Source organism: Podarcis muralis, chromosome 5 (assembly GCF_964188315.1).
Source record: "Podarcis muralis chromosome 5, rPodMur119.hap1.1, whole genome shotgun sequence".
NCBI lineage: Eukaryota > Metazoa > Chordata > Lepidosauria > Squamata > Lacertidae > Podarcis > Podarcis muralis.
Window position 1 is genome coordinate 8,742,903 of NC_135659.1, and position 27,146 is coordinate 8,770,048.

At 47.4% G+C, this 27,146-nt stretch overlaps 1 protein-coding gene across 1 annotated transcript in view; it reads left to right on the plus strand.

The window, feature by feature from the left end:
• Window positions 1–27,146, plus strand: part of QSOX1 (quiescin sulfhydryl oxidase 1) — an 85,251-nt gene that overhangs the window by 11,374 nt on the left and 46,731 nt on the right. Inside the window, exon 2 of the mRNA XM_028732416.2 lies at window positions 16,624–16,724. Coding sequence (XP_028588249.2) covers window positions 16,624–16,724 — 101 coding nt within the window. The remainder of the gene's footprint in view (window positions 1–16,623; window positions 16,725–27,146) is intronic.

Below are 27,146 nucleotides of genomic sequence, written 5' to 3' on the forward strand. Positions count from 1 at the left end.
CTGTAACATCTGTGAAGTGTGGTGAACTTTTATCAGAGGTTCAGAAACTCTCCATTTATACAGGAGCTACACTGCCCATTTTAAAATGGCAAGCAGGCCTGTTTCCAAGGACATACCCACCCTGTGCTTGGAGACGGTTGTGGATTCCCTGTTCGAGACTTCAAGGTGGTATGATGACACCTTTCCATTTGAGCGACAATGTCTCCGCCCTGCTATTTTCGGCTTTCCTCGACTAATGCCTGATTCCACCCAGAGAGACAGTGAATCAAGACAGACGTTTGCCCCAGTGCAGACATATCTCCTCCCTCGGCCAGCTGCAATTTGATTAGGGACCTACACAGAACAAGGTGCTGTAGCTTTGTTTCTCTTGCCGCAGCACCCACTCTTAGAAACTTCACACCTGGGCAGCATATCTGATATCGAGCTTATGCTTTGGGTGAATAAATGGCATTGTGGAGTCAAGGTGGTAGAGGGGCAACAAAAGGATTACGTAATTATTATTTACGGGACCGCCTCTCCTGGCATGCCCTGCAGAGGACCTTAAGGTCCATGAATAACCATAGCTTAGAGGTCCCGGGGCCTAAGGAAGTCAGACTATCCTCCATCAGGGTCAGGGCCTTCTCAGTGATGGCTCTGATCTGGTGGAATGCTCTGTCCCAGGAGACTGGGGCCCTTCAGGATTTAACCTCCTTCCGTTGGGCCTGTAAGACAGAGCTATTCTGCATGGCCTTTAATTTGAATTCAGCCTGATCTTTTATTTCCCTTCCCTCCCCCTCCCCTTTTATGAAGATCACCCGCTCTGAGACCCCACAGCTAAATCTCCCCTGGCCTCCACACTGGCCCAAGTAGGACTAATTCAACCAACTAGCCCTAGGGATTATCTAATGCTTATTAGATGGATTTTCCCCAAATTGATTTCTGAACTTTGAATTTTATTGTTATTCATGTTTTTATACTGTATTTTATGCTGCTTTTACAATTAAGTGTTTTAAATTTGTTGTTAGCCGCCCTGAGCCCGCTTTTCTGAACCGGGAAGGGCGGGGTATAAATTATTATTATTATTATTATTATTATTATTATTATTATTATTATTATTATTATTATGTGCCTGGTGTGCTCTGGTCCATGGGGTCACGAAGAGTCGGACACGACTAAATGACTAAACAACAACAACAAATTATGTGTTAGTTTGTTGCCACAAAGTATATAATAGAGAAGGGGGCAACAACCATTTTAAAGGTTGTTTAAAAGGTTGTCACATGGAAGATGGAGCAAGCTTGTTTTCTCCTGCTCCGGAGGGTAGGACTCGAACCAATGGCTTCAAATTACAATAAAGGAGTTTCTGGCTAAAAATCAGAAAGAACTTTCTGACAGTAAGAGCTGTTTGACAGTGGAATGGTCCCCCAGAAAGGTCGGCGGTTCGAATCCCCGCGGCGGGGTGCGCTCTCGTTGTTCGGTCCCGGCGCCTGCCAACCTAGCAGTTCGAAAGCACTCCCGGGTGCAAGTAGATAAATAGGGACCGCTTACTAGCGGGAAGGTAAACGGCGTTTCCGTGTGCGGCTCTGGCTCGCCAGAGCAGCGATGTCACGCTGGCCACGTGACCCGGACAGCGCTGGCCCCCGGCCTCTTGAGTGAGATGGGCGCACAACCCTAGAGTCTGTCAAGACTGGCCCGTACGGGCAGGGGTACCTTTACCTTTACCTTAAAAGGACCCCTGACCATTAGGTCCAGTCGTGGCCGACTCTGGGGTTGCGGCACTCATCTCGCTTTATTGGCTGAGGGAGCCGGCGTACAGCTTCTGGGTCATGTGGCCAGCATGACTAAGCCGCTTCTGGTGAACCAGAGCAGCACATGGAAACGCTGTTTACCTTCCCGTCGGAGCGGTACCTATTTATCTACTTGCACTTTGACGTCCTTTCAAACTGCTAGGTTGGCAGAGGCAGGGACAGAGCAATGGGAGCTCACCCCATCGCGGGGATTCAAACCGCCGACCTTCTGATCGGCAAGTCCTAGGCTTTGTGGTTTAACCCACAGTGCCACCCGTGTCCCAAGCACCACCCGCGTCCCTTAGTTTGCCTACCCATGCTAATAGGTCCGTGCGTCCTCCAGAAATGTTTTGCTAATCACTTTGTTATTTGATTGGCACAATTAGCGCTGTCTGAACCACTTTGCAGCCGTGGAAGTTTCGCCATCTCTGGGGTGGAGTGCATCGGCTGATCAAAAAGGTCCACTTCATTGCTGCCGTGCTGGGTCAGGGCAGGAAGTGAAGAACATTTCCATCCCTTTGAGGTGGCGAGAGGAAATTGTAAGCATGGTGACTTGATTCTGCCTTCGAGTGGACTGAGTCAGCCCTCTTTCCTTTACGGGAAGCGATCCTGCAGCTTGGCAGTACAGTGGTATCTCGGGTTACATACGCTTCAGGTTAAATACGCTTCAGGTCACAGACTCTGCTAACCCAGAAATAGTGTCTCGGGTTAAGAACTTTGCTTCAGGATGAGAACAGAAATCGTGCTCTGGCGGCGTGGCATCAGCAGGAGGCCCCATTAGCTAAAGTGGTGCTTCAGGTTAAGAACAGTTTCAGGTTAAGAATGGACCTCCAGAACGAATTAAGTACTTAACCTGAGGTACCACTGTATGTCTCGGCTGAGAGGCGGCAGGCATCCTTCGCTGTATTTCCGCCATTAGGGCAATTGGCGCTTGGAGGTGGGTTGAAATCCAAAGTCCTATGGCGACTCTTGTCTCAATCAGGTTTGTAATGCTGATTCTAAAGCCAGTGCTGGCCAGAATGTGGGTTTTACAGAGGCCTCCTCTGCTGTCCCTTCTGCATAAACCAGGGGTCAGCAACCTTTCTCAGCCATGGACCGGTCCACCATCCCTCAGACCATGTGGTGGGCCGGACTATATTTTGGAGAAAAAAACATATGAACGAATTCCTATGCCCCACAAATAACCCAGATGTGCATTTTAAATAAAAGCACACATTCTGCTCATGTCAAAACACCAGGCAGGCCCCACAAATAACCCAGAGATGCCTTTTAAATAAAAGGACACCTTCTACTCATGTAAAAACACGATGATTCCTGGATCGTCCACAGGCTGGATTGAGAAGGTGATTGGGCCGTATCCGGCTGCTGGGCCTTAGGTTGCGTACCCTTGGCATAAAGCATGATCAAAACTCAACATAGATTAGCACCCAGTGGTACGTTAGGAAAAGGTGTTAATCACCACAATTCCTGCTGCCTACTTTAAGGAAGTGTCTGCTGTGTTGACTTCCTGCTAAAACAGGTGTGTGTGTGTGTGTGTGTGTGTGTGTGTGTGTAATATATGCCAGCTTCTTTCAGTCCCAGCCAGCATGGCTCATGGTCAAGAATGATGGAAGTTGTAGTCCAATTACATCTTGAGGGCAACAGCAAGATGCCTCCCCCCCCAGTGCTAAAAGACCTAGCTTACCCCGTCTTTCCAAAGCCCCTGAGGGGATTGTATGGGTTGCCTCAAAGAAGGGAGACAGGTTTTTCTCCCATTTTGCAAAACCGAGGGAGAATTAGGCATGGCCACACCCCAGACTTTGAGGAAGACATCTCTCTCTGCTCAACATTCCTTGTTCCATGGGGAGATGGGAAATTGCTGCTTGAGTTTAGCATAAGGTAAAGGTAAAGGGACCCCTGACCATTAGGTCCAGTCGTGGCCGACTCTGGGGTTGCGGTGCTCATCTTGCTTTATTGGCCGAGGGAGCCGGCGTACAGCTTCCGGGCCATGTGGCCAGCATGAGTTTAGCATAGCTGTGGGTAAATGCAAATGAGTGTTGCTCTGGGCACCAGGAAGTTTGTTGTCTTTGGTAAGAGATAGTTAACCTGCGGAACTTGCTGCCAGGGGATGTTGTGATGGCTGTAATTATACTGTATGGCTGGGTATCTTTTCTGTTTCTTTTAAATGTTGACATACATTTGTACGTTAATGGTTTTGAATGCCAGGATGATCAGGGACTAGATTTCTGTTTTATGGTGTTCCTGAGGGTTAGAATATGAGGAGAAGACATTCACCCTAGAGCAGGCTTCCTCAACCTCAGCCCTCCAGATGTTTTCGGCCTACAACTCCCATGATCCCTAGCTAGCAGGACCAGTGGTCAGGGATGATGGGAATTGTAGTCTCAAAACATCTAGAGGGCCGAGGTTGAGGAAGCCTTTCCTAGAACGCTGAATCTGTATTTTACAGCTGGAGCATTGTGCCAGTGCTTGTCTTAAGATGATGACCCCAAACATTTCCCAAACATTTGCTTTTAGGCTTAGACCTCCTAATCTCACCCATCGGGAGTCTACACAGTAGTTTTTGTAGCCTATACATTTCTGCTTCCAGTTGGCTTGTCAGTCAGCATAGACGGTCATGTCTCTTTCCTCCCACACTCTAATAACCTGTTTTAAATGTTATCTGCCAGACATGCCATGATTTTGGACTTCAGGAGCCCACATCATTACAGACACAGGCTGTGGGGAGCCTGCTGTGATAAGGCAGGAATGGGATTGCCTCAGCAGCTTGGAACTGCTTTGCACTGTTTTGGAATGATGAGATAAATTCGTTATGAGTGTTGTAAGCTTAAGCCGATTTAAAAACGGGCAGCAGATTTTTAAGAATAAAAGTTAATTGCATTTAAGTATTCAATGTATGACCAGTGGCAATTGTATTCATCCAGGAGGCAATGCTTGCTTTAAGATCATGGATGTTTTAGGACAGAATTCCGCATTGCAGGGGGTTGTGTTAGATGACCCTAATGAATAGCCTTCCAACTCTGCTATTCCTGTTATATGATTCTATCAATCATATTGACTAATATGTGGGTTCAATCAGTCAATCAAAACTCACAATACGAACCTCCAGGTGAAAGTTGTCATGCACAAAAATGCTGCAATAAATGTGTTAGTCTCAAGACGTGGGTGGCGCTGTGGTCTAAACCACTGAGCCTCTTGGGCTTGTCGATCGGAAGGTTGGCGGTTTGAATCCCCGCGATGGAGTGAGCTCCCGTTGCTCTGTCCCAGCTCCTGCCAACCTAGCAGTTCGAAAGCACACCAGTGCAAGTAGATAAATAGGTACCACTCTTGCAGGAAGGTAAATAGCGTTTCCGTGTGCTCTGGTTTCCCTCATGGTGTCCCGTTGTGCCAGAAGCGGTTTAGTCCTGCCACATGACCCGGAAAGCTGTCTGTGGACAAACACCAGCTCCCTCGGCCTGAAAGCGAGATGAGCGGCGCAACCCCAGAGTCACCTTTGACTGGACTTAACTGTCCAGGGGTCCTTTACCTTTACCTTTTTACCTTTTGCAAGACTCTTCATTGCTCCAGCTTTCCAAAGTTTCTGTGGCTTGGACTTTGAGATCACAAGGAGAGGGTGTTCTTCAACTACAGAGGAGTCTCTGGCCTGGTTCACACACCTCCCTAAGCCAAAGTTGAACCATAATTTAACTTTATTAAACCATAGTTTATTAAGCTAACCATGCTTAAGCCACAAGACAAACAGTTTTTCTTGTCCCCCCTCCCACCCCAGAAGCCCTTTGCAGCCCCCCCCCTTCGCCATCCCCCTTCCCATTGGCTGAATGAAAGAGCAAGGGGATAGGAATCTTCTCACATTTTCTTTTCCCACGGCCATTCACAGTCCATTCCCTTCCTCCATTAAAGAAACACTCGAAAATCTTAGCAGTCTAGACCACAAAACATGATCCAACCAAAACTGAGCAAGGGGTCCCATTGATTCCAGTGATCTCACCCTCCCATTGAAATGAATGGGACCAGTGACTGCTTGTGCCTTTAGTTTTTAAGAGATAGATTTAAAATTCTCAGTGTTTTGGTAGCAGATTATGGTCCCCACAAGTGGCTGTAATTTCCTGAGCTTTATCTCTCTCCATTGATGTCCTGGTGGTGTTCATTCTTATTCATATGGGCCATACCTTTTCAGTCTTGCATTCATTAGTAATGATCTTTTTTCTCTGCTCCATTGATGTGTGTCTCATCTGTGTTTTGGGGAAAGCATAATCTCTTGTAAAGGAAGTCAATCAATTGGTGCACTGAAGACAAACAGGTACAATTAGTTGCCTTCCTTGTAGGGCAGGGGTCAGCAACCTAAGGCCCATGGGCCACAAACAGCCCACGGAGGTCGTTTAACCAGCCCACGAGCCGCCCCCGAACTGAGCCGCCCACTCAGCGAGTCCTCCCGTGCTGCACAAAACTGGCACGGGGACTCACTTCCGCTGCGCTGGAAATTGCATCCGCGCAGATGCAGACGCCAGAAATTGCGGCCGCGCACGCTATTCAGCCCACAGAGGGATCTCTGCTGGAGTGAACTGGCCCAGGCGAGGTAACCCTTGCAGACCCCTGTTGTCGGGAGTCCCCTTTTCAGTTCCCTTCCAATGGGATGTCAGTGAAACAGAGGGATCGGGGTGCTGCCGAAACACCCTGGACGTCTCCCCTGATCATGCCTTGCCCTACAGATTCGATTTCCACTCCGCGCTTCAGAATCTATGTTTCTGTGTGCGTGTTTCGAAAGAATCCATTGGTTAATTGCTTCTCCATTCAGCAACGGAAAGGTCCCACGAATCTAACTCTTGCAAATGCTGGCCACTATTACTTTTAAAGTGATACTGTAGGGGAAGCTTCTCTCTCATCTGTGCATTTCATGGAGAAATGACTTTTAAAGTGACTTTAAAAGTCAGAGTTTACTCAGAGTGCGCCTACTGCCAAACGTCCCTGGTGTGAGCGGGATGATCTGTAGTGTTTTTTTCTCCAACCCAGAATCTCCTAGCTCAGTTGGAGCTGGAGCTGGACTCGAGGTGCTAAGAGACTGGGGGCTCCATCTACACTTAAGGTTTGAAGCACGCCATACCACTTTGAACAGTTATGGCCTCCCCCAAAGAATCCTGGGAAATGTAGTTTTTTCAGGGTTGTTGTTGTTGTTTAGTCGTTTAGTCGTGTCCGACTCTTCGTGACCCCATGGACCAGAGCACGCCAGGCCCCTCTGTCCTCCACTACCTCCCGCAGTTTGGTCAAACTCATGCTGGTAACCTCGAAAACACTATCCAACCATCTTGTCCTCTGTCGCCCCCTTCTCCTTGTGCCCTCCATCTTTCCCAGCATCAGTGTCTTCTCCAGGGAGTCTTCTTTTCTCATGAGGTGGCCAAAGTACTGGAGCCTCAGCTTCAGGATCTGTCCTTCCAGTGAGCACTCAGGGCTGATTTCCTTAAGAATGGATGCGTTTGTGATCTTCTTGCAGTCCATGGGACTCTCCAGAGTCTCCTCCAGCACCATAATGCAAAAGCATCAATTCTTTGGTGACCAGCCTTCTTTATGGTCCAGCTCTCACTTCCATACATCACTACTGGGAAAACCATGGCTTTAACTATACGGACCTTTGTTGGCAAGGTGATGTCTCTACTTCTCAAGATGCTGTCTAGGCCTGTCATTGTCCTTCTCCCAAGAAGCAGGCATCTTTTAATTTCAGGGTGCTGACAGTTATTAGGAGACCCGGATTCACCTCCCTGAGCTACAGCTTGCAGAGTGATTTAACACCCCAGGGAACTCTGGAACTGGTAGCTCTGTGAGGGGAGTTGAGGTCCCCTAAAAACTCTCAGCACCCTTTAAACAAACCACAGTTTCCAGGATCCCTTGGTGAAAGGCACAACTGGTTAAAGGGGTATGACATTGCTTTCAGTCTGTAGTGCAGATTGTGGCTGGTGTTTTACAGGCAGAATACGTATACTGCCTTGCCCAGACAAGGTTAGGAGGCTGGGCTCCTATTATTTACTCTTCATAATGTTTCCCATTTGCTAGGAGCTGATCTTTCAGTGTGGCGTCAGCTGTTGACACAAGGCAGAGGCACCCTCGCTGCCTTGTTTGCTTGCAGCAAACCTTTTTATTTCAGCAAGACTACACAGCCATAAAATTTAGTTATTTATGTTTGCTTTTAAAGTATTATCCATGTTTTTATTGATAATTATTTTACGTGTGTGCATTTTTCAGTTTGGGGGGATTAAAAATCTGCTTTATCAATAATTTTATTGTGTACTCTGCTTATAAGAAGGGACGCGGGTGGCGCTGTGGGTTAAACCACAGAGCCTAGGACTTGCTGATCAGAAGGTTGGCGGTTCGAATCCCCACAACAGGGTGAGCTCCCCTGCTCCTGCCAACCTAGCAGTTCGAAAGCATGTCAAAGTGCAAGTAGATAAATAGGTACCGCTCTGGTGGGAAGGTAAACGGCGTTTCCGTGTGCTGCTCTGGTTCGCCAGAAGCGGCTTAGTCATGCTGGCCACATGACCTGGAAGCTGTATGCCAGCTCCCTCGGCCAATAAAGCAAGATGAGCACCGCAACCCCAGAGTCGGCCACGACTGGACCTAATGGTCAGGGGTCCCTTTACCCCTTTACCTTTACTGCTTATAAGAGCTTTGTGATTAAGCCTCCTCTCAGTCTTCCTAAATTGACAGATACCCAGCCTGTCCAATCCAGGGGCTTCATTTTGCCTTCCAATTGTAGGGGGCAATGTTGCATGTGTGAGATTTTGACCAGCTTCGGCCCACCTGAAGCTGATACAGGCTCGTCTTATCTTGAGCCCAAGCAGAGTAGTCCACACAGCAGAAGGATAAGCAGTATGTGCCACATTCTTAACTTTATTTCCACTCTATGCTGAGAGAATACAAACATGCATCTTGCCTCTGTGAGAGCAGAGAAGCAACTGTCTCTCTAACAAAGAAACCGAGAGAACACTGAAAAAACAGGAAAGCAGTGAACGTCACATCCAGTCTCCCATTCCCGTGGGAATCCAACAGTAACTTGGACTGTGGAATGCAAAACATTCTTGTGACTGCAGTTGCTGCTCAGTGAGGGAATAGAAAGGTCGGCGGTTCGAATCCCCACGGCTGGGTGCGCTCCCGTCGTTCGGTCCCAGCGCCTGCCAACCTAGCAGTTCGAAAGCACATCAAAGTGCAAGTAGATAAATAGGGACCGCTTACTAGCGGGAAGGTAAACGGCATTTCCGTGTGCGGCTCTGGCTCGCTAGAGCAGCGATGTCACGCTGGCCACGTGACCCGGAAGTGTCTCCGGACAGCGCTGGCCCCCGGCCTCTTGAGTGAGATGGGCGCACAACCCTAGAGTCTGGCAAGACTGGCCCGTATGGGCAGGGGTACCTTTACCTTTACCTTTAATTTCCACAGCTGCAGAGTATAAAATGTGCAGGTCTTGCTTCAAGGGGGAAGCTGGGACAAACCTTCCGGGTTCGTTTGTTTTTAAAGAGATGTTGCCTTATTAGGTAAATTATCTTTGTGGCCCTGAAGGACTTCACAAAAGCACATTTGGCATTTTGTGCCACTTTCCTACAATTTATCTTTTCCAGTACCACGCTGATGCTTTGCCTTTCCTCTCGCTTTCCTCGTTCTTGCGTTGTCCATCAGGAACTGCCTTGGTAAGCTAACAATCTCTGGGAACCCCTCAAGTTGGGGACGATTCGGGGAAGGCTGAGTAATGTGTTGTGTTCAGAATGGCGCACGTCCGTGGTATGTTTCAAAGTCCTTTTTTACCGGCATCAGGTCATTATGATTACCCCTATTAGGTTAAGTGAGGAAATGGAGATCAAGAGAGTTGCCCGACGTCTTGCTGAGTCAGTGGCAGAGATGGAAACGCAAATGCTTCTCCCGTAGGAAGTGATAATTGGCATGTTCTTAGTCCCAGGCTACAGCTCTCGTCATCTGTGGGAAGGACAGCTTGTATTCTGCATGGAATCTGAGGGAACAGAAGCGAAGCAAAATGACTCACGGTGGACGTTGCAATCTCCCTTGCCTCTCTGTCGTCTTGGTGTTCTGCCACTCTTGCCTTCTACTGCTCTGGATGTTTCTCTCATTCCCTTGTCAAAATTTGGATTGTAAGCACCTGGGGGGAAAACACCGTTCTTCCGTGTATGTTTATTGTGGACACCGAGGCTGTCTAAGTTATTGTTGGCATCCACCTGTCTTGAGAGATGATGATGATGATAATAATAATAATAATAATAATAATAATAATAATAATAATAATAATAATAATATTTATTATTTGTACCCTGCCCATCTGGCAGGGTTTCCCCAGCCACTCTGGGCGGCTTCCAACAAAGATTAAAAATACATTAACATGTCACACATTAAAAACTTCCCTGATGTCTTCTGAATGTCAGGTAGTTGTTTATCTTTTTGACATCTGGTGGGAGGGCGTTCCACAGGGCGGGCGCCACCACCGAGAAGGCCCTCTGCCTGGTTCCCTGTAGCTTTGCTTCTTGCAGTGAGGGAACTTCCAGAAGGCCCTCGGCACTGGACCTCAGTGTCTGGGCTGAACGATGGGGGTGGAGACGCTCCTTCAGGTATACTGGGCCGAGGAGTGTGCCTTCAGGGCTGAAGTCAAATTGCTGCATGGCCGCACTGAAGTGACCTCTCCAGGGCACAAGCCTGGGCAGTGTGTATGGAGGTCCTGGGCAGCCCAGGCAACAAGCCTCACTGTGGATGTGGTCCAAAGGAAAAGCACTAGCTTGGCTGCAAGCGTACAAGGCACAATCTAACCATCTTAGGGATGCCATTCCAGAATTGTGTAGGGTTTACAGCTTAGCCTTCTCTTCTCCTGAAGATATCCCACAAGGCAGTGGAGGTTTAGGATCAGAGTTTTCCATCTCCTAGATGGGCTCCTTTCCCAGGAGGACAAGCCCCATCTGCCCCTCACTTCCCTCTACAGCACATGCAGAAACCAACTTTTTGACCATTGGACCCGCCATTGGTCTTGTCCACTCAACCACCAGAACTGCAGGAAGTCCCTAACTCACTGAGGGTTTGAGTTCCATTGGCTGCCTTCACCTGGTTTAGCTGACCAGGTTGGGTCAGGGGCGGGTCGCCCCGGGTGTCACCACGGAGGGGGGTGACAAAATGCCGGGCGGCACTCAGTGTGGGGCCTGCAGCACGCCCGAGCCATGTGTCTCTCCTGGGAGTGGCGTGGTGGCTTGGGCGCGCGCAGGCACCACTCTGCCCCCAATGGTCTGCCCGCCGTCTCCCCCTCAGCTATAGGGCGGCTGAGTGGAGGAGGCAGGCAGACTCCCAGAGGTCCCACGGAGTGTCCTGCCCCGGCTTGCTCCGCCGCTGGCTTGGGTCCTGCACAGTAGCCGGCCCTGCTCCTGTCAAAGTTGGCAGAAGTAAAATACGCACATCAGAGGTGCTACAAGGATCTGACCCAGAGTCACCCATAGAACCGAGTTTGGGGATTTTCTTAATGAATTGGTTTGGATCAGAGGGTGGTCTGCGCCTACAGATCTGTACACAGAATCTGGTGACCATCCGGGTCATCTTCTGATCCTTGCCTAACAGGAAAAGGTCGAATTTTTGCTTTTCTGGGAGGTCAGCTAGCCTCACCAGTAGGGGATCAATGGTCTTACTACGTGCCTCTTCATAAAAGGGACATCTAAAGAACAAGTGCTCTGGGCTTCCTATCTCCCCCAGTGAACAGGCGCAAAGTCTCTGAGCGCATGGGACTTTTTTAAAGGCTCCTTCCAGGACCGGCGAGAGCAGGGCTGAGCTTCTGGCGAGTGTAAAGGCCCTTCTTGCATTTTTAGATACGAGAAAGAAGAGATATGCTGCCGGTGCGGCTATATATACAGTGGTACCTCGCAAGATGAATGCCTCACAAGACGAAAAACTCTCAAGACGAAAGGGTTTTTGGTTTAGTTGCTTCGCAAGACGAATTTCCCTATGGGCTTGCTTCGCAAGACGAAAATGTCTTGCAAGTTTGTTTCCTTTTTTCTTAAAACTGTTAATACAGTTGCGACTTGACTTCGAGGAGCAACTCATAGCACGTGGTGTGGTAGCCTTTTTTGAGGTTTTTGAAGACTTTGGTGATTTTTGAAGCTTTTCCAAAACTTTTCCGACACCGTGCTTCGCAAGACGAAAAAATCGCAAGACGAAAAAACTCGCAGACAAATTAATTTCGTCTTGCGAGGCACCACTGTATCTCAATTTCTCCAATTTTATAGTCGGGGCCATAGCTGTCAACCGTCCCTTATTTGGTGGGAAAGTCCCTTATCCCAGTGCTGTGTCCCGCTGCTGTCCCTTATTGATGATGTCCCTTAAATTCCCCGGGTTTCAAAGGAAGCAGCTTCTCTCCCTCCCTCCCTGCCGGCCAGGGAGGAGGGAGGCTCCAACTGTGTTGCTTGGCTGCGTTGCTCGCCCAATAAGGAGTCTAAGAATGACTGGGGGGTGGAGCTTGCATGCCTTGTGCCAATCAAATCGGCCGCGTTGCCTAGGGACTCGCCTTTGCTCAGCGCTTCCCAGCGGAGAGGTGACGGTGGTTTTCCTTGCTGCATCCCCTTTGCCGGGTTGCTGCGCTGTGGGAACCACCGCTTGAGGCTTCGTATGGCCGCTGGTTGACTAAAATCCCTTATTTTGGCTGCTGATCCCTTATTTTTGAGACTGCTGGCCCCTTATTTTCAAATCTGTAAATTGACAGCTATGGTCAGGGCTCCTTGAGCAGTCCCATTGTCTCTCGGTGTCTTTGATTCTTTGCCTGGCCCAACCCCAGGCTTAGAAAGGCTTGAGAGGCGATGGGTGTGGTAACTGAGGCCAAGATCCGATGAGTTCAGCAAAGCAATTCCAGTAAATCTGTGCCTGAGCTGGGATTTGACCTCCGGCCTTGTAGGTCCACGTGCAGCCTCTGTCTTCAAGGTAGTCTGGGCTATGTAGTTTGGCCACGGATCAAGCATGTGGATGGGCGATCATCTTTGCCACTCCCATGAAACAAGAGTAAGGCGTGGCAAGGAATGGGAATCTTAACAAGGGCTTCCTTAATCTCCAAGACAGTTGGGACCAAAAGCCTAGGGTGGAGCAGCTGGGATTTGGGCTGCTGTTGTGACTCCCTGCTAGGGTGTCGACTGAGAGTGTCTCCTGATGCAGAGGGTTCGCAACGTGCCATCTTGAAATAGCTCTCTTGGTTAACACCTTCTGCTGTTCCCTGTAGTAACATGTCCTGAACCTGAATTTGCGTTCCTTGTATTTGCTCAACACATTGTTTTGACTGATGTCGAGGGAATACAGTGGTACCTCAGGTTACAGACGCTTCAGGTTGCAGATGATTCAGGTTACAGACTCCGCTAACCCAGGAATAGTACCTCGGGTTAAGAACTTTGCCTCAGGATGAGCACAGAAATCGTGTTCTGGCGGTGTAGTGGAGCGGGAGGCCCCATTAGCTAAAGTGGTGCTTCAGGTTAAGAACAGTTTCAGGTTAAGGACGGACCTCCAGAACGAATTAAGTACTTAACCCGAGGTACCACTGTAATGGAATGAGACTAAAGATGGCAGGGTCAAGACTGGAGGCCCAGAGGCAAGCAAAATGTTGAGCAAACTTGTGGGGTCGGGGGGAAAAGCAGTTCAGTCTGTGCCTGAGGAACCAGCTCAGAGTCAGCTCTTCTGGACCAGGGTATTCCTGGTAGATGCAATATGGCACATGTGGCTGCTATGATTTTATTATTACAACATCCCTGCATGGCAGGCAGATTATGACTGGTCTGAGGTTGCCCACTGGACTTCATGGTCCAAGCTGCAACTTGAATCCAGGTTTCCCTGGCCTTAGTCTAACATTTTAGTAACACATGAAAGGAGCCTTATCTGGGTCAAGCCAACTGTCTGTCTGGACCAATATTCTTCCTCTGTCAGGCCCAAATCCTGATACTTTAAAGTGCTAAGCACATATGGAGCACCACTGTATTTCTTGCTTCTCTTCTTAAGCCTCTTGCAAGTGTAAGATATGGGGACAGTGAAACCTCATGAAAATCCAGGTCAAATAATCCCCGCAGTAATGTCCAAATTAACATATTTTCCAACAGATCAAGAAAGAAGACAATTTCTTGGCAAAACAGCAGAAGTGTATTGATTATAGTAAGAGATACGGTTTTGAGCCGAATAAGATTTATGGATTTATGATGTGCTAATATTTGTGAAGGAGCGTTATGGAATATATATCATTTCTTACGAGGTAGATCAAGGACCTTCTGAGAATGCTGCTTTAGAATTATTTTAACATGGGATCATCGCCGGTAGGAAGATTAAAGCATATCTTCTGGGTAAGCATTTGGTTAGTAACCTTATTGTTAAGTGGTTATTTAGAGATCATGGTTTTGTTGTTCAGTTATGGGACGCGGGTGGCGCTGTGGGTAAAACCTCAGCGCCTAGGACTTGCCGATCGCATGGTCGGCGGTTCGAATCCCCGCGGTGGGGTGCGCTCCCGTCGTTCGGTCCCAGCACCTGCCAACCTAGCAGTTCGAAAGCACCCCCGGGTGCAAGTAGATAAATAGGGACCGCTTACTGGCGGGAAGGTAAACGGCGTTTCCGTGTGCGGCTCTGGCTCGCCAGATGCAGCTTGTCACGCTGGCCACATGACCCGGAAGTGTCTCCGGACAGCGCTGGCCCCCGGCCTCTTAAGTGAGATGGGCGCACAACCCTAGAGTCTGTCAAGACTGGCCCGTACGGGCAGGGGTACCTTTACCTTTACTATGATTAAGAATCTTACTCATTTTGTGTTATAATTACATACGCTGCTATGATAAGAAATAAATAAGCAAGAAATAAATAAATAAGAAAATGGGAGGGACCCATTTGTTGGCAGAAGGCAACAAACTTCCAATCCCCACAGACTTTTGTTCTTTCCAAAAAGTGTATTTCCGTTGCCCTTCATCAGGGATTTTCTGGGTTGTTGGTACTTCCTAAAATGTGGTCTTTGATGGTTTGAACCTTTTCTATGCATTAGAATGGGGTTCTTGACCAACTTTATAAATAAGTTGATCCCATCTTACACAACCCCTTACAGTGGTACCTCGCAAGACGAATGCCTCGCAAGACGGAAAACTCGCAAGACGAAAGGGTTTTTTGTTTTTTGAGCTGCTTCCCAAGACGATTTTCCCTATGGGCTTGCTTCGCAAGACAGAAACGTCTTGCAAGTTTGTTTCCTTTTTCTTAACACCGTTAATACAGTTGCGACTTGACTTCGAGGAGCAACTCATAGAATGCGGTGTGGTAGCCTTTTTTGAGGTTTTTAAAGACTTTGGTGATTTTTGAAGCTTTTCCAAAACTTTCCCGACACCGTGCTTCGCAAGACGAAAAAAACCGCAAGACGACAAAACTCGTGGAACAAATTAATTTTGTCTTGCGAGGCACCACTGTATTAAATTGCCACACACACACACACACACACACACACACACGTCTGTTCATGGAGAGTGACAATTTCAATGTCTAGATAAATATATAGAGTTGTATAGTCTGTATGTGAACTTCAGCCTTTCCGGCCATTAAAAGCTCTCCAGTCATCTCCCAGGTCATGGTCTCCTCCTCCTCTTTGATTTCATCCTTCTCCTTACTCCTCTTTCAACCTTCACCTCGGCTGGCCTGCAGGGCCCCTCCTCCTCCTCTTCACTTCTGTTCCTGCTTCTCCTCCTACCTTTTGCTCCCATGATCTTCCTTCCTATCCAACTCTTTGCCTCTCTGGGACATTAGGGAGGCTCAGCCAGTCTCCGTCATAAGCTAAAAACCACACGGAAGATAATACTAGTCAACTTTGTTCCGGTAATTTTTCTGTACTGTGGAAGAATGAGCAAGTGTATTCCTTAACACACAGGTTTTCAACCTTTTTGAGTCCACAGCGGGGGGAAAAGAGGGACGGAGGCCAGTGTTGCCCATGGCACCCCTGACCATCATGCAAGGCACCCCAGGGTGCAACAGCACACTGGCTAAAAACCATTGTCTTAACAGAGTGAAAAGGAAATAACGCCATCTGTCTATATCTATCTATCTATCTATCTATCTATCTATCTATCTATCTATCTATCTATCTATCATCTATCTATCTATCTATCTATCTATCTATCTATCATCTATCTATATCTATCTATCTATCATCTATCTATCTATCTATCTATCTATCTATCTATCTATCTATCTATCTATCTATCTATCTATCTATCATCTATCTATCTATCTATCTATCTATCTATCTATCTATCTATCATCTATCTATCTATCTATCTATCTATCATCTATCATCTATCTATCTATCTATCTATCTATCTATCTATCTATCTATCATCTATCATCTCTCTCTCTCTCTCTCTCTCTCTCTCTCTCTATCTATCTATCTATCATCTATCTATCTATCTATCTATCATCTATCTATCTATCTATCATCTATCAATCTATCAATCAATCAATCAATCAATCAATCAATCAATCTATCATCTATCTATCTATCTATCTATCTATCATCTATCATCTATCATCTATCTATCTATCTATCTATCATCTATCTATCTATCTATCTATCTATCTATCTATCATCTATCATCTATCTAAAATACACTGGACGCTCGGGTTGCGAACGTGATTCATGCGGGATGCACGTTCGCAACCCGTAGCAGTGCGTCTATGCATGCGCGAGTTGCGATTCGGTGCTTCTGCGCATGCACAACTGCCGAAACCCGGAAGTAACCCGTTCTGGTACTTCCGGGTTTCGGTGAGTCCATAACCTGAAAAAAGGTTATGTAACCCAAGGTATGACTTTAATCATTTTTATTCTGCTGTCTGTATCTTATTCCCCCTCCAGATTGGAGACCTGCTGTGACTCTGGGGGTCCTAGACTGTGCTGAGGCGAGCAACCAGAAAATCTGCTCGGATTTCGGGATCACCGGCTACCCAACACTGAAGGTAAAGTTGCCTTTGGGGTAGGTGAGGGCAAGTTCAAGGGTGACGGCGCTGCAGCTAGTTCAGTTGGATTCTCCTATTGTGTTTAGGATTGATGCTGAATGCCCTATGCCTTTGCAGAAGGGTAGCAGAGAGCAGGAGCCCCCAAACTGAAGGAGGGGGCCCTTTCTGTAAAACCAGGCCTTTGTTCAGAAAGCAAAGCAGGAAAATCTGGTTTGCCTGTTCAAACGGAGAGATTTGATTGATCATATTTCTATGCCGCTTTCTCAAATCGGCTTACAAACAATAAATGACAGCAGCATAACAAAACACAAAAGAACGCCACAAATACAATGTAAATAATATAAAACAATAAACAAATCATTGCAATAAAATAATTGCAATCTTTAAAGCGAAACTACAAAATAAGCCAAACATCACAATTACAGCAAGTCATGTTATATGATTAACAAATCATTTATAATCCATAAAACAACGTTAACAGCATTAACAAGATAGCGACTGGGGGGGATACATACACTTCCTATGCCCCCATGATTCATAATCTTTCACTCTGTTCAGGTCATTAAAATATGCATAGAATACACACAACGCCCATTGCTAAGCCTTCTCAGCCCAACGCTGCTCCTGCTGGGGTCCTCAGGCCATGGGGCAGACTGTGGGGCAGGGCTGGTGGGAGCCAGTGCGCTTGTAGGCACTGGGCGCTGGATGAAGGTCCTGCTCACCTATCTCATCTCAGTAATGGAGCCGCCTCTTATACTTCCCTCACAGCAAGGATGGATGGAGCAAATAGGGTTACCTGTGTGTGCCTGCAGGAACCCTTCCTAAACAAAAGATCTCCCTTGCAACGATGTCGTCAGAAGCGCCTATAAACTTTTACTAGCCTACCTGCCCTCACATACCTGTGTTAGCCAATTGTGGTGATGATGGCAGGGAGGAGAACCGTGGCTCTTCTGGTTTACAAAAGCTTCCCCACCTAGCTATCTGGAGGTGTTTCTGACTCACCTGCTTTGCCAGGCAAGCAGAGTGGATTTTTATTTTTATTTTTAGCAAGCATTTTTATTAAGAGGATAGAAGCTGAAAACAGCTGTGTTTAATAGAAAGCAGCTGAACGGATTTTGAAGTTTAAGCACTTTGCTTGTATGCAAAATATTTTTTGAAATTGTTGTTTCCAAATTTTTTTTATTAGTTTTCCAAATTTATAACAAATAGAAGAAAGAATCAATCAATCAATCAAACAAACAAACAAACAAACATTTATCCTAATTGTAATAGTTCCACTTTTGTTAACATTTTTGGGTGACTTCCTCAAATCCCCCTGGCTGAGTTTCCATATAGATTATTGTAGCAGTTTTCCAAAACTATTTTCACTAAAAATTACCTAGTCAATTAGCATCTTTCTTTCTTTTCATTTTAACTTAACATAGTACTCTACAACATCACATATTTAAATCCTAGGCCTATCTGATACTCGCAAGTAATTCTATTTAATTTATCTTAACATATTTAGCTAAGTAGTCTTTGAATTTCTTCCATTCCTCTTGGTATTCCTCCTCCTCCTGGTCGCGGACTCTTCCAGTCAGTTCGGCTAGCTCCCCAAAGTCCATCATCTTCATCTGCCATTCCTCCACTGTTGGTACTTCTTGTGATTAAAATTGTTGTTGTTAATATACTGACCTTCATCTGAAGATCACAGGGTGGTTTACAACATAAAAATGCAAAATGAAAACACAAAATAGATAACATAATAACAAAACAAAACAAATCACACAAACCCCAAAGTGGTTGCTTATAGGTAATCCTATGTTTGCCTTCGTTCCCATGGTCTAGGAATGCAGTAGGCATCAGGGCTGGTTCCTATGTGCAAATTGGCTTGTTTTCTGTTTTTTCCTCTGTTCAGCCCTTTTCTGCAGCTTCATTCACTTCCGGGTTACTCTGGTCTAGGTGAACCCACGCATAGCAAGGATTGCATGGCGAAAAAGTAAAGGCTAAACCTGGTTTCCTTCCATGTGAAGAAGCCTCCCTGAGCTTGACCATAGCACTTGAGAAACTCCCCCATTCCCTTACTTCCACCTGCATAATAATAATAATAATAATAATAATAATAATAATAATAATATATTTATACCCCGCCCATCTGCCTGGGTTTCCCCAGCCACTCTGGGCGGCTTCCAACAAAATATTAAAATACAATGGTCTGTTAAACATTAAAAGCTTCCCTAAACAGGGCTGCCTTCAGATGTCTTCTAAAAGTCTGGTAGTTGTTTTTCTCTTTGACATCTGGTGGGAGGGCGTTCCACAGGGCGGGTGCCACAACCGAGAAGGCCCTCAGCCTGGTTCCCTGTAACCTGGCTTCTCGCAGTGAGGGAACCACCAGAAGGCCCTTGGAGCTGGACCTCAGTGTCTGGGCTGAACGATGGGGGTGGAGAAGCTCCTTCAGGCATACTGGACCGAGGCCATTTAGGGCTTTAAAGGTCAACACCAACACTTTGAATTGTGCTCGGAAACGTACTGGGAGCTGGGAGGAAGATTTGTCCTTCTAAATGGACATTCATTTGCTGCCCCTACTGCTTCCAGATAATGGACTCAGATGTGGGGATGCTGCTACAGTAGTTCCACAGGAACGATCATGCGAGTGTTTTGTGCGTTAGAAGTTAGAACTGGGAACCGGACACGGCCTTGAAAACCCTGACGCAATTGCACCAACAATGTCTGGTGTCCTTTTGTGCAGTGCCTTGCCTCTGATCCTCTTTCTGTGTTTATTGTCAAAACCCCATGACTGGTTTGTAGGAAGAAGCCAGGCTCATTCCTGTGGGGACCTTGACTACACTGCTGGGTAGGAATAATTAGTGTCTTTAGAAGACCTTGGGATAAGTGCCAAAACCTCACCAGAAAATGGTCAGGCTTGAAATGAATTGTTCCCAGCTCTCCTAAGGAAAGAATGTTCCTCAGATGCACTCTCATTAGCATTTATATGGTCCTTTTCCTCGGGGCATGAAGATTTTCACAGTATTTCAGCTGCTCTTGCAACATTATTGTAAGGTAAGCCATAGCACATTTGGAGGAAGCTTTAGGGAACAATGGCTTGCATAGTTAAAGCTGTTTTCAAGAATGAGGTGAGATTTGAACTGGGAACCTTCCAGTTCTGGACTCGTGCTCATAACTGCTATGATGATTTGATGGAGCTGTGTGATCTATCCCGGAGGCATGGACTGGAATCCGTTGAAAGGAAAGTTAGGGCAGCCCCAAGGAATTCAGGCACAGAGAAACCGTGGCTAGTCTAATGGCATACTAAGATGGATGCATTGCATCAAGAAATAGATGCAATGCATCCATCTTAGGGTGCCATTAGAATAGCCATAGTTTCTGTCCTCCCAGAAGCTCTCCTTTCTACATGGGCTGTGGGGGGTAGCAATCCCTTCCCTAACCTTCCAGCAACATTATATGACACACGCCAGGGATGTGTGTCAATAGGTAGGGTTGTTCTGTATTAAACCTGGAATGCTTCGGTGCACAAAGACGCAACCGTTGGCCTTCAGAGAAGAACCCGGGAACTTCCATTTCCATCTACAGCATGTAAAGTACAGTCATACCTTGGTTTGAAGTACCGGTAACCTCAGGTTAAGCATTTTTGGGTTGTGCTCCGCGGTGACCCGGAAGTAACGGAGCACGTTACTTCTGGGTTTCGCCGCTCATGCATGTGCAGATGCTCAAAATGATGTCACGCGCATGCGCAGAAGTGGCAAACCCGTGGATGCAGGTTGCGTTCGCTTCAGGATGCGAACGGGGCTCTGGAACGGATCCCGTTCGCATCCAGAGGTAAACCATGAGCCCTCAGCCCTCGCGATTACGGAACAGAACCTTAAAAATTCCTGGGAATTTCTGCTAAAGAGCTAGGTGGGTTTTCAAGGTGGAAAGAAATGCTCGTGACTCCAGTGTAAAGCTCACCCCCTCCATTCCCACAGCGTGGGGTGCAACTTACCTCATGTCTTGACATTATAAAGCTGTTTTCTAGCCAGCAGGAGCCAACTTTCTGTCTGGGGTCATGGCAGTCAGGGAGAAAAGGGACCCATCGCCCAGTGTGACCTGGGAGGCTGATGGTGGGGACTTGACAGGTCTTCTATAAACCTGCCACTTTAGCACAATTTTAATCTAATGACACATTAGATTCCCTGGGAGAGGGTTAAGGCCAAACTAGATATAGCTCAGGACATAGGTGCCAATTCCTAGGGGCCAAGGCAGTCTCGTGCACCCCCCCCTCCAGAATGTACTTTTTTAGGGACAAAAGGCAAATGGCAACTTAGGAGGGTGGAGACTGATAATAGAGGGGAAACACTCATCCCCCAGTGCTGGCGCCTAGACCCATCAGAGGAGTGTTAAATGATTAAATTCAACATCTTATAAGTTATATACATATTTTTTTTTAAGTGCAGGAGATCCTATTCAGAGATCTCCAGCATTAGTTTTCCAGACATTCCTCCCTCCCTCTTTCCCACTTGCAAATGCTTTTATTCTGCCGCTTGCTAGTAGCCTTCTAAGATCTCCGGGGAAACCTGCTGATGTGGCACTGACCTCTGCTTTCCCTTTCGCTCACGCACTGTCTACTCCTGCAAACAGATTTCAGGGCCAGCCCATTAAACAAACATTGACATGGATACCTTGAGGCAGGTAGGAAGTAAACGCATAGCTGGCAGGGAAAGCTTGAGGATGGAGCGAAAGCTGAACGAACCACATAACAGCCAGCAATCAGGGGAGCAGAATAAACTGTCACCCAGGGGGGGCAGTCAAGGAGACCTCACTGAGCTGACAATATTTCCCACAAAACAAACCATTTTCCGTAAGGGAAGAGCTAGCAAATGTAACGATTACCTTCCTCGATCAGACCAAAGCATTCCGTTTCCAAGGTAATCACTTGGAGCATGAGCTGTAGCGTCTGCTTTCGATGCTACAGGTAAGGTCCAGGTAGAGCCCAGGTAGAGCCTCTACCTGAAGCCCTGGAAAGAGCTGCCGCTTGTCAGTCTAGTCCAGAGGTTGCTAGCCTGCCGCTCTCCAAATGCTGTTGAACTACTACTCCCATCAGGCCCTGCCAGCATAGCCCAATGGCCAGGGTTGCTTGTCAGCAACACCTGGGAGGGCTGCAGGTTAGACCACCGTACTGGTCCAGACAGCAGTGAGATGGATGGGTTGGGAAGGAAGCATCTTCCTGTGTTCCTAGGCCTAATAGGGCAGGAGCAGATATCCTGTGGCCTCAGGCCTAATTGAATGAGGCAGCAGGGGCATGGGGGGAAGCCCAAATGCAAGCAAGCAGTTTGGGCAACTGTCAAGAGCAGTCGGCCCTTTCCCCGGAAGCCTGAGTGTGAGAGAAGTGGGTCACAGAAAAGGAGAAAGGATTGCTCGGCCTGCTCTTGGTTCTGGTCCTCTCTGCTGCTACCACGAGGCCCTTGATAGCTCACCCCTCGACAGATAACATGCCCCACAACAGCACTTTACCCACTTGCAGCTCCCAGCAAATGTCACTAACTGCCTTCATCAGTTTAGGCAGAAGGCTCAGGTTTGTGTGTAATCCTAGTAATCCAGGAAGGGAGAAAAGCGAAGGCAAACAGTATTGTTAAAATTGTCTTTATGTGTTGTTTCAATATGTAAAGGTGAAGGGACCCCTGTCCATTAGGTCCAGTTGTGACCCACTCTGGGGTTGTGGCGCTCATCTCGCTTTATTGGCCGAGGAAGCCGGCATTTGTCCGCAGACAGCTTCCGGGTCATGTGGCCAGCATGACTAAGCTGCTTCTGGCGAACCAGAGCAGCGCACAGAAATGCCGTTTACCTTCCCGCCGGAGCGGTACCTATTTATCTACTTGCACTTTGACGTGCTTTCGAACTGCTAGGTTGGCAGGAGCTGGGACCGAGCAACGGGAGCTCACCCCGTGGCGGGGATTCGAACCGCCGACCTTCTGATTGGCAAGTCCTAGGCTCTGTGGTTTAACCCACAGCGCCACCCGCGTATGTAGGGTCTTGCAATATTCTGCCCCCTATTATTATTATTATTATTATTATTATGCTTTAACAGAGTTCTTTGGAGATGAAGGTTTCTCAAAATGTGCTTTGTTTGACAATTTGACTGGGGAGATAAATAGGCGAAGAAGTCCCCTTTCAAACTTCTCTCTCTTTCTGGGGCCTCCACTGTGCACTCTGGGGCTCCTCTCAGCTTGCGCTGCTGCTTAAATATGTGAGGAGAAAGGAACTCAGCTTTGGAGTTCATTCGATTGTGTGCCTCTAGACGTGCAGTGTTTGTAGCTACAAGCTCTGTTTGTTCACTGGGACCTTTGCCAGGAGTTAGACCGCCAAGCAGATTTATTTCCCCCCGCCTCCTTTGGCTCTGGGAGTTTTTGTTCTCTCTCTTTCTCTGCATTGTTTGTTTTTTCCCCTTTTTGTGACGCCTAATCAGCCTGTGCCTAGAACCTCCGAGGCAGGATTCCGACAGCGATGGAGGAGTGTACAAAAAAGGAAAGGAAGATCTCCCTTATCTCGGACTGCTTGTTCCTTTCTGAAGGTCTCGGAGCACTGGCTGTCCTAGATTAGCCGCACTTGACAAAATTCCCACAGCGAGGCTGAGGGCAAAGGCTGGTCACAGCCCATGCCTCTCGGGTGAGGTTGCCTGTTCACAGCTCAGAGCTTGCAAGATTTTACTCTGGCCAAAGCTTGTGGCCCATCAAACCCACAAGCTACTGATTGTGGTTGCCAGCCCTTCCACATTTAGGTAAAAAGGTAACCTCTGGATGGTTATGTTATAAGAAAAATACCTCTAATTCCCTTGTGGGGTATCCAGAGCTCCTATAGAGACCCTCAGGAGATCTCTGTCGGTCGGAGAGAAAGCAAAGGCCAACCAGAGTATATTGAAAGCAAAGCGGCTAGTAAGCTTGATCTTTATTAAAGGAAATAAACTGTTGCAAAAGGGTCCCCGCTCACGTGATAGGAATTTTGAGGTCTTAAAGGTAAAGGGACCCCTGACCATTAGGTCCAGTCGCAGACGACTCTGGGGTTGCGGTGCTCATCTTGCTTTATTGGCCGAGGGAGCCGGCGTACAGCTTCCGGATCATGTGGCCAGCATGACTAAGCCGCTTCTGTCGAACCAGAGCAGCGCACAGAAACGCAGTTTACCTTCCTGCTGGAGCGGTACCTATTTATCTACTTGCACTTGACGTGCTTTTGAACTGCTAGGTTGGCAGAGCAGGGACTGAGCAACGGAAGCTCACCCCGTCGCGGGGATTCGAACCGCCGACCTTCTGATCAGCAAGTCCTAGGCTCTATGGTTTAACCCACAGTGCCACCCGCGTCCCATTTTGAGGTCTTAGATATATGTTAAATGTTCATAAGTGTACCAACCAAGTACGTACATAGATCAGCACAGGAAGACCGAACTGAAACCATTTTGATTCTCAAACTGAGCAAATGTTTTCTCTGTAAGGTCAAAGGAAAATGGAAAAGCCTCCCCATTGTCTTTTCCTTCACAAATCCTGTCTTAAGGGCACATTTAAGATATGAATAGGGTGTGAGCCTGTGACCTGGCTCAGGAACTAAGTATTTATCATTACAAAAGACTGGCCAGGCTCCCCAGGCAATCCAATCAAGTGACCATTAAACAGATAACCTGGCAGACAGGAGGTAAACAAAGCACTCAGATTTCTGCTGTAGACCGCCCTTTCTGTGATGTAGGTATGATGTATTGAGCTACACCCCTTCTGGGATGTATATATGATGTTTCTGGGGGTGGTCTTGGGCTCCAGGGAGGGAATTTAAAATGTCTGTATAAGGGCAGGCACACTTTTGTTCTGGGTTCTTCCTCCCTCCTGCGTGTGAGGGGAGCACCCTGTTGCAACAGATCAATAAAGATCAGGCTTACTAGCTGCTTTGCTTCTCAATATACTCTGGTTGGCCTCTGTTATTTTCTCCTACCAATAGGGAACCTACGTAAGGACTCTATATGGGCTCTTGGATACCCCATAAGGGGAAAAGGGCAGATTTATTTGTTTACAACACTCACCACACGCAGCAGGGAGGAGAACACCTAGCAATGGTGCACAAGCCCCTCTAAAGACTTTTGAAATTGCCCACCCTGTAGCCCAGGGACCCCCCCCCACCATATATCACAGAAGGAGAGGCCTCCAGCAGAATCTCCTGTCTGCCTGATAATGCCTTACTTGATTGCATTTTCTGGGTAGCCTGGACATTCCTTTGAGATGGTAAATACTTTAGTTCCTGAATCTCTTACGCATATTGATAGTTTGCTCAGCTTAACAGATACAGTGGTACCTTGGGTTACATGTGCTTCAGGTTACAAACTCCGCTAACCTAGAAATAGTACCTCGGCAAAAATGTTATGAAATTATACATGTTTGTATGTCTTTTTATTTGTTTGTATTGTTTAAAATATTTTGTAAAACTAATAAAAAAAATTTCAAAAAAAATTAATAGAAATAGTACCTTGGGTTAAGAACTTTGCTTCAGGATGAGAACAGAAATCGTACTCCGGCAGCGCGGCGGCTGCAGGAGACCCCATTAGCTAAAGTGGTGCTTTAGGTTAAGAACAGTTTCAGGTTAAGAACGGACCTCTGGAACGAATTAAGTACTTAACCCGAGGTACCACTGTACTTGCCATGCTGTCTTTGAAAAGGGAGAAAAGCTCTGTCCCAGCTCCTGCCACCCTAGCAGTCAGTGCATCTACGGTCAGTGTATCTACGGTCAGTGCAAGTAGATAAATAGGTACCGTTGCAGCGGTAAATGGTGTTTCCGTCATGGTGTTCCATTGTGCCAGAAGCGGTTCAGTCCTGCTGGCCACATGACCCAGTAAGCCATCTGTGGACAAACACCGGCTCCCTCGGCCTGAAAGCGAGATGAGCGCCACAACCCAAAGTCGCCTTTGACTGGACTTAACCGTCCAGGGGCCCTTTACCTTTTTACCTTTACCTTTTCAAAAAGTGAGGTGTAAGCCCCTCCAGTCCAAAGACAACCAGAAAGCTTTTCCCATTTCCTTCCTCCTTGCAGAGAAATATTTGGGTCAATTTGCGAGAGTCAAAATGGCTTCAGGATTGTTCTGTACTATTTCAGACAGGTGGTTTATATACTTATGTATGTGTTTGCCTTGTACATTTATGAACATTTATTCTATATTTGAGACCTTAAAGGTAAAGGTAAAGGTACCCCTGCCCGTACAGGCCAGTCTTGACAGACTCTAGGGTTGTGCGCCCATCTCACTCTAGAGGCCAGGGGCCAGCGCTGTCCGCAGACACTTCCGGGTCACGTGGCCAGCGTGACATCGCTGCTCTGGCGAGCCAGAGCCGCACACGGAAACGCCGTTTACCTTCCCGCTAGTAAGCGGTCGCTATTTATCTACTTGCACCCGGGGGTGCTTTCGAACTGCTAGGTTGGCAGGCGCTGGGACCGAACAGCGGGAGCGCACCCCGCCATGGGGATTCGAACCGCCGACCTTTCGATCGGCAAGCCCTAGGCGCTGAGGCTTTTACCCACAGCGCCACCCGCGTCCCCTATTTTAGACCTTAGACTTATGATAAAAGTTAAGTCCCATCAAAGGCGACTATGGGGTTGTGGCGCTCATCTCACATTTCGGGCCGAGGGAGCCGGCGTTTATTCGCAGACAGCTTTCCGGGTCGTGTGGCCAGCGTGACTAAACCGCTTCTGGCACAACGGGACACCCTGACAAGTGCCAGAGCACACGGAAACACCATTAGGGTTCCTGAGGCCCTGCTTGGCTTGGCGGGTTGAGCTGGTCTGCTTTAACGCATTTGCTGCAGCTGCAGAACAGGTTGGGCTCAGTTCCTCGCACCCTTGCTCCTTCTCTTTCCCTTTGCCAATCCTTCCCTCCCATTTGCCAAAGCAAACTGTACACTCTTGCATTGCTCAGTGGCAGTTGGAGCAGGGTTTTGGAGAACAGGAGTTTCGCCATCTCATTTTGCAACGCTTGATATTTCGTTCTGTATTCAGTGGTTTTGCAAAACCAATCGCTAGCAGTTAGACTGCATACCACCAAATTGCAATCTAAGCTCTACCCAACCCCAGCCACAAACCTACTGGCATGTACAAACAGCAGCATAATGTATCCACATTAAATACCGTATTTTTCGCTCTATAAGATGCACCAGACCACAAGACGCACCTAGTTTTTGGAGGAGGAAAACAAGAAAAAAAATATTCTGAATCTCAGAAGCCAGAACAGCAAGAGGGATCGCTGCGCAGTGAAAGCAGCGATCCCTCTTGCTGTTCTGGCTTCTGGGATAGCTGCGCAGCCTGCATTCGCTCCATAAGATGCACACACATTTCCCCTTACTTTTTAGGGGGGGGAAGTGAGTCTTATAGAGCAAAAAATACGGTACTATACTCATACCGTACTCCAACATGCAGTGCTCTCGCAGA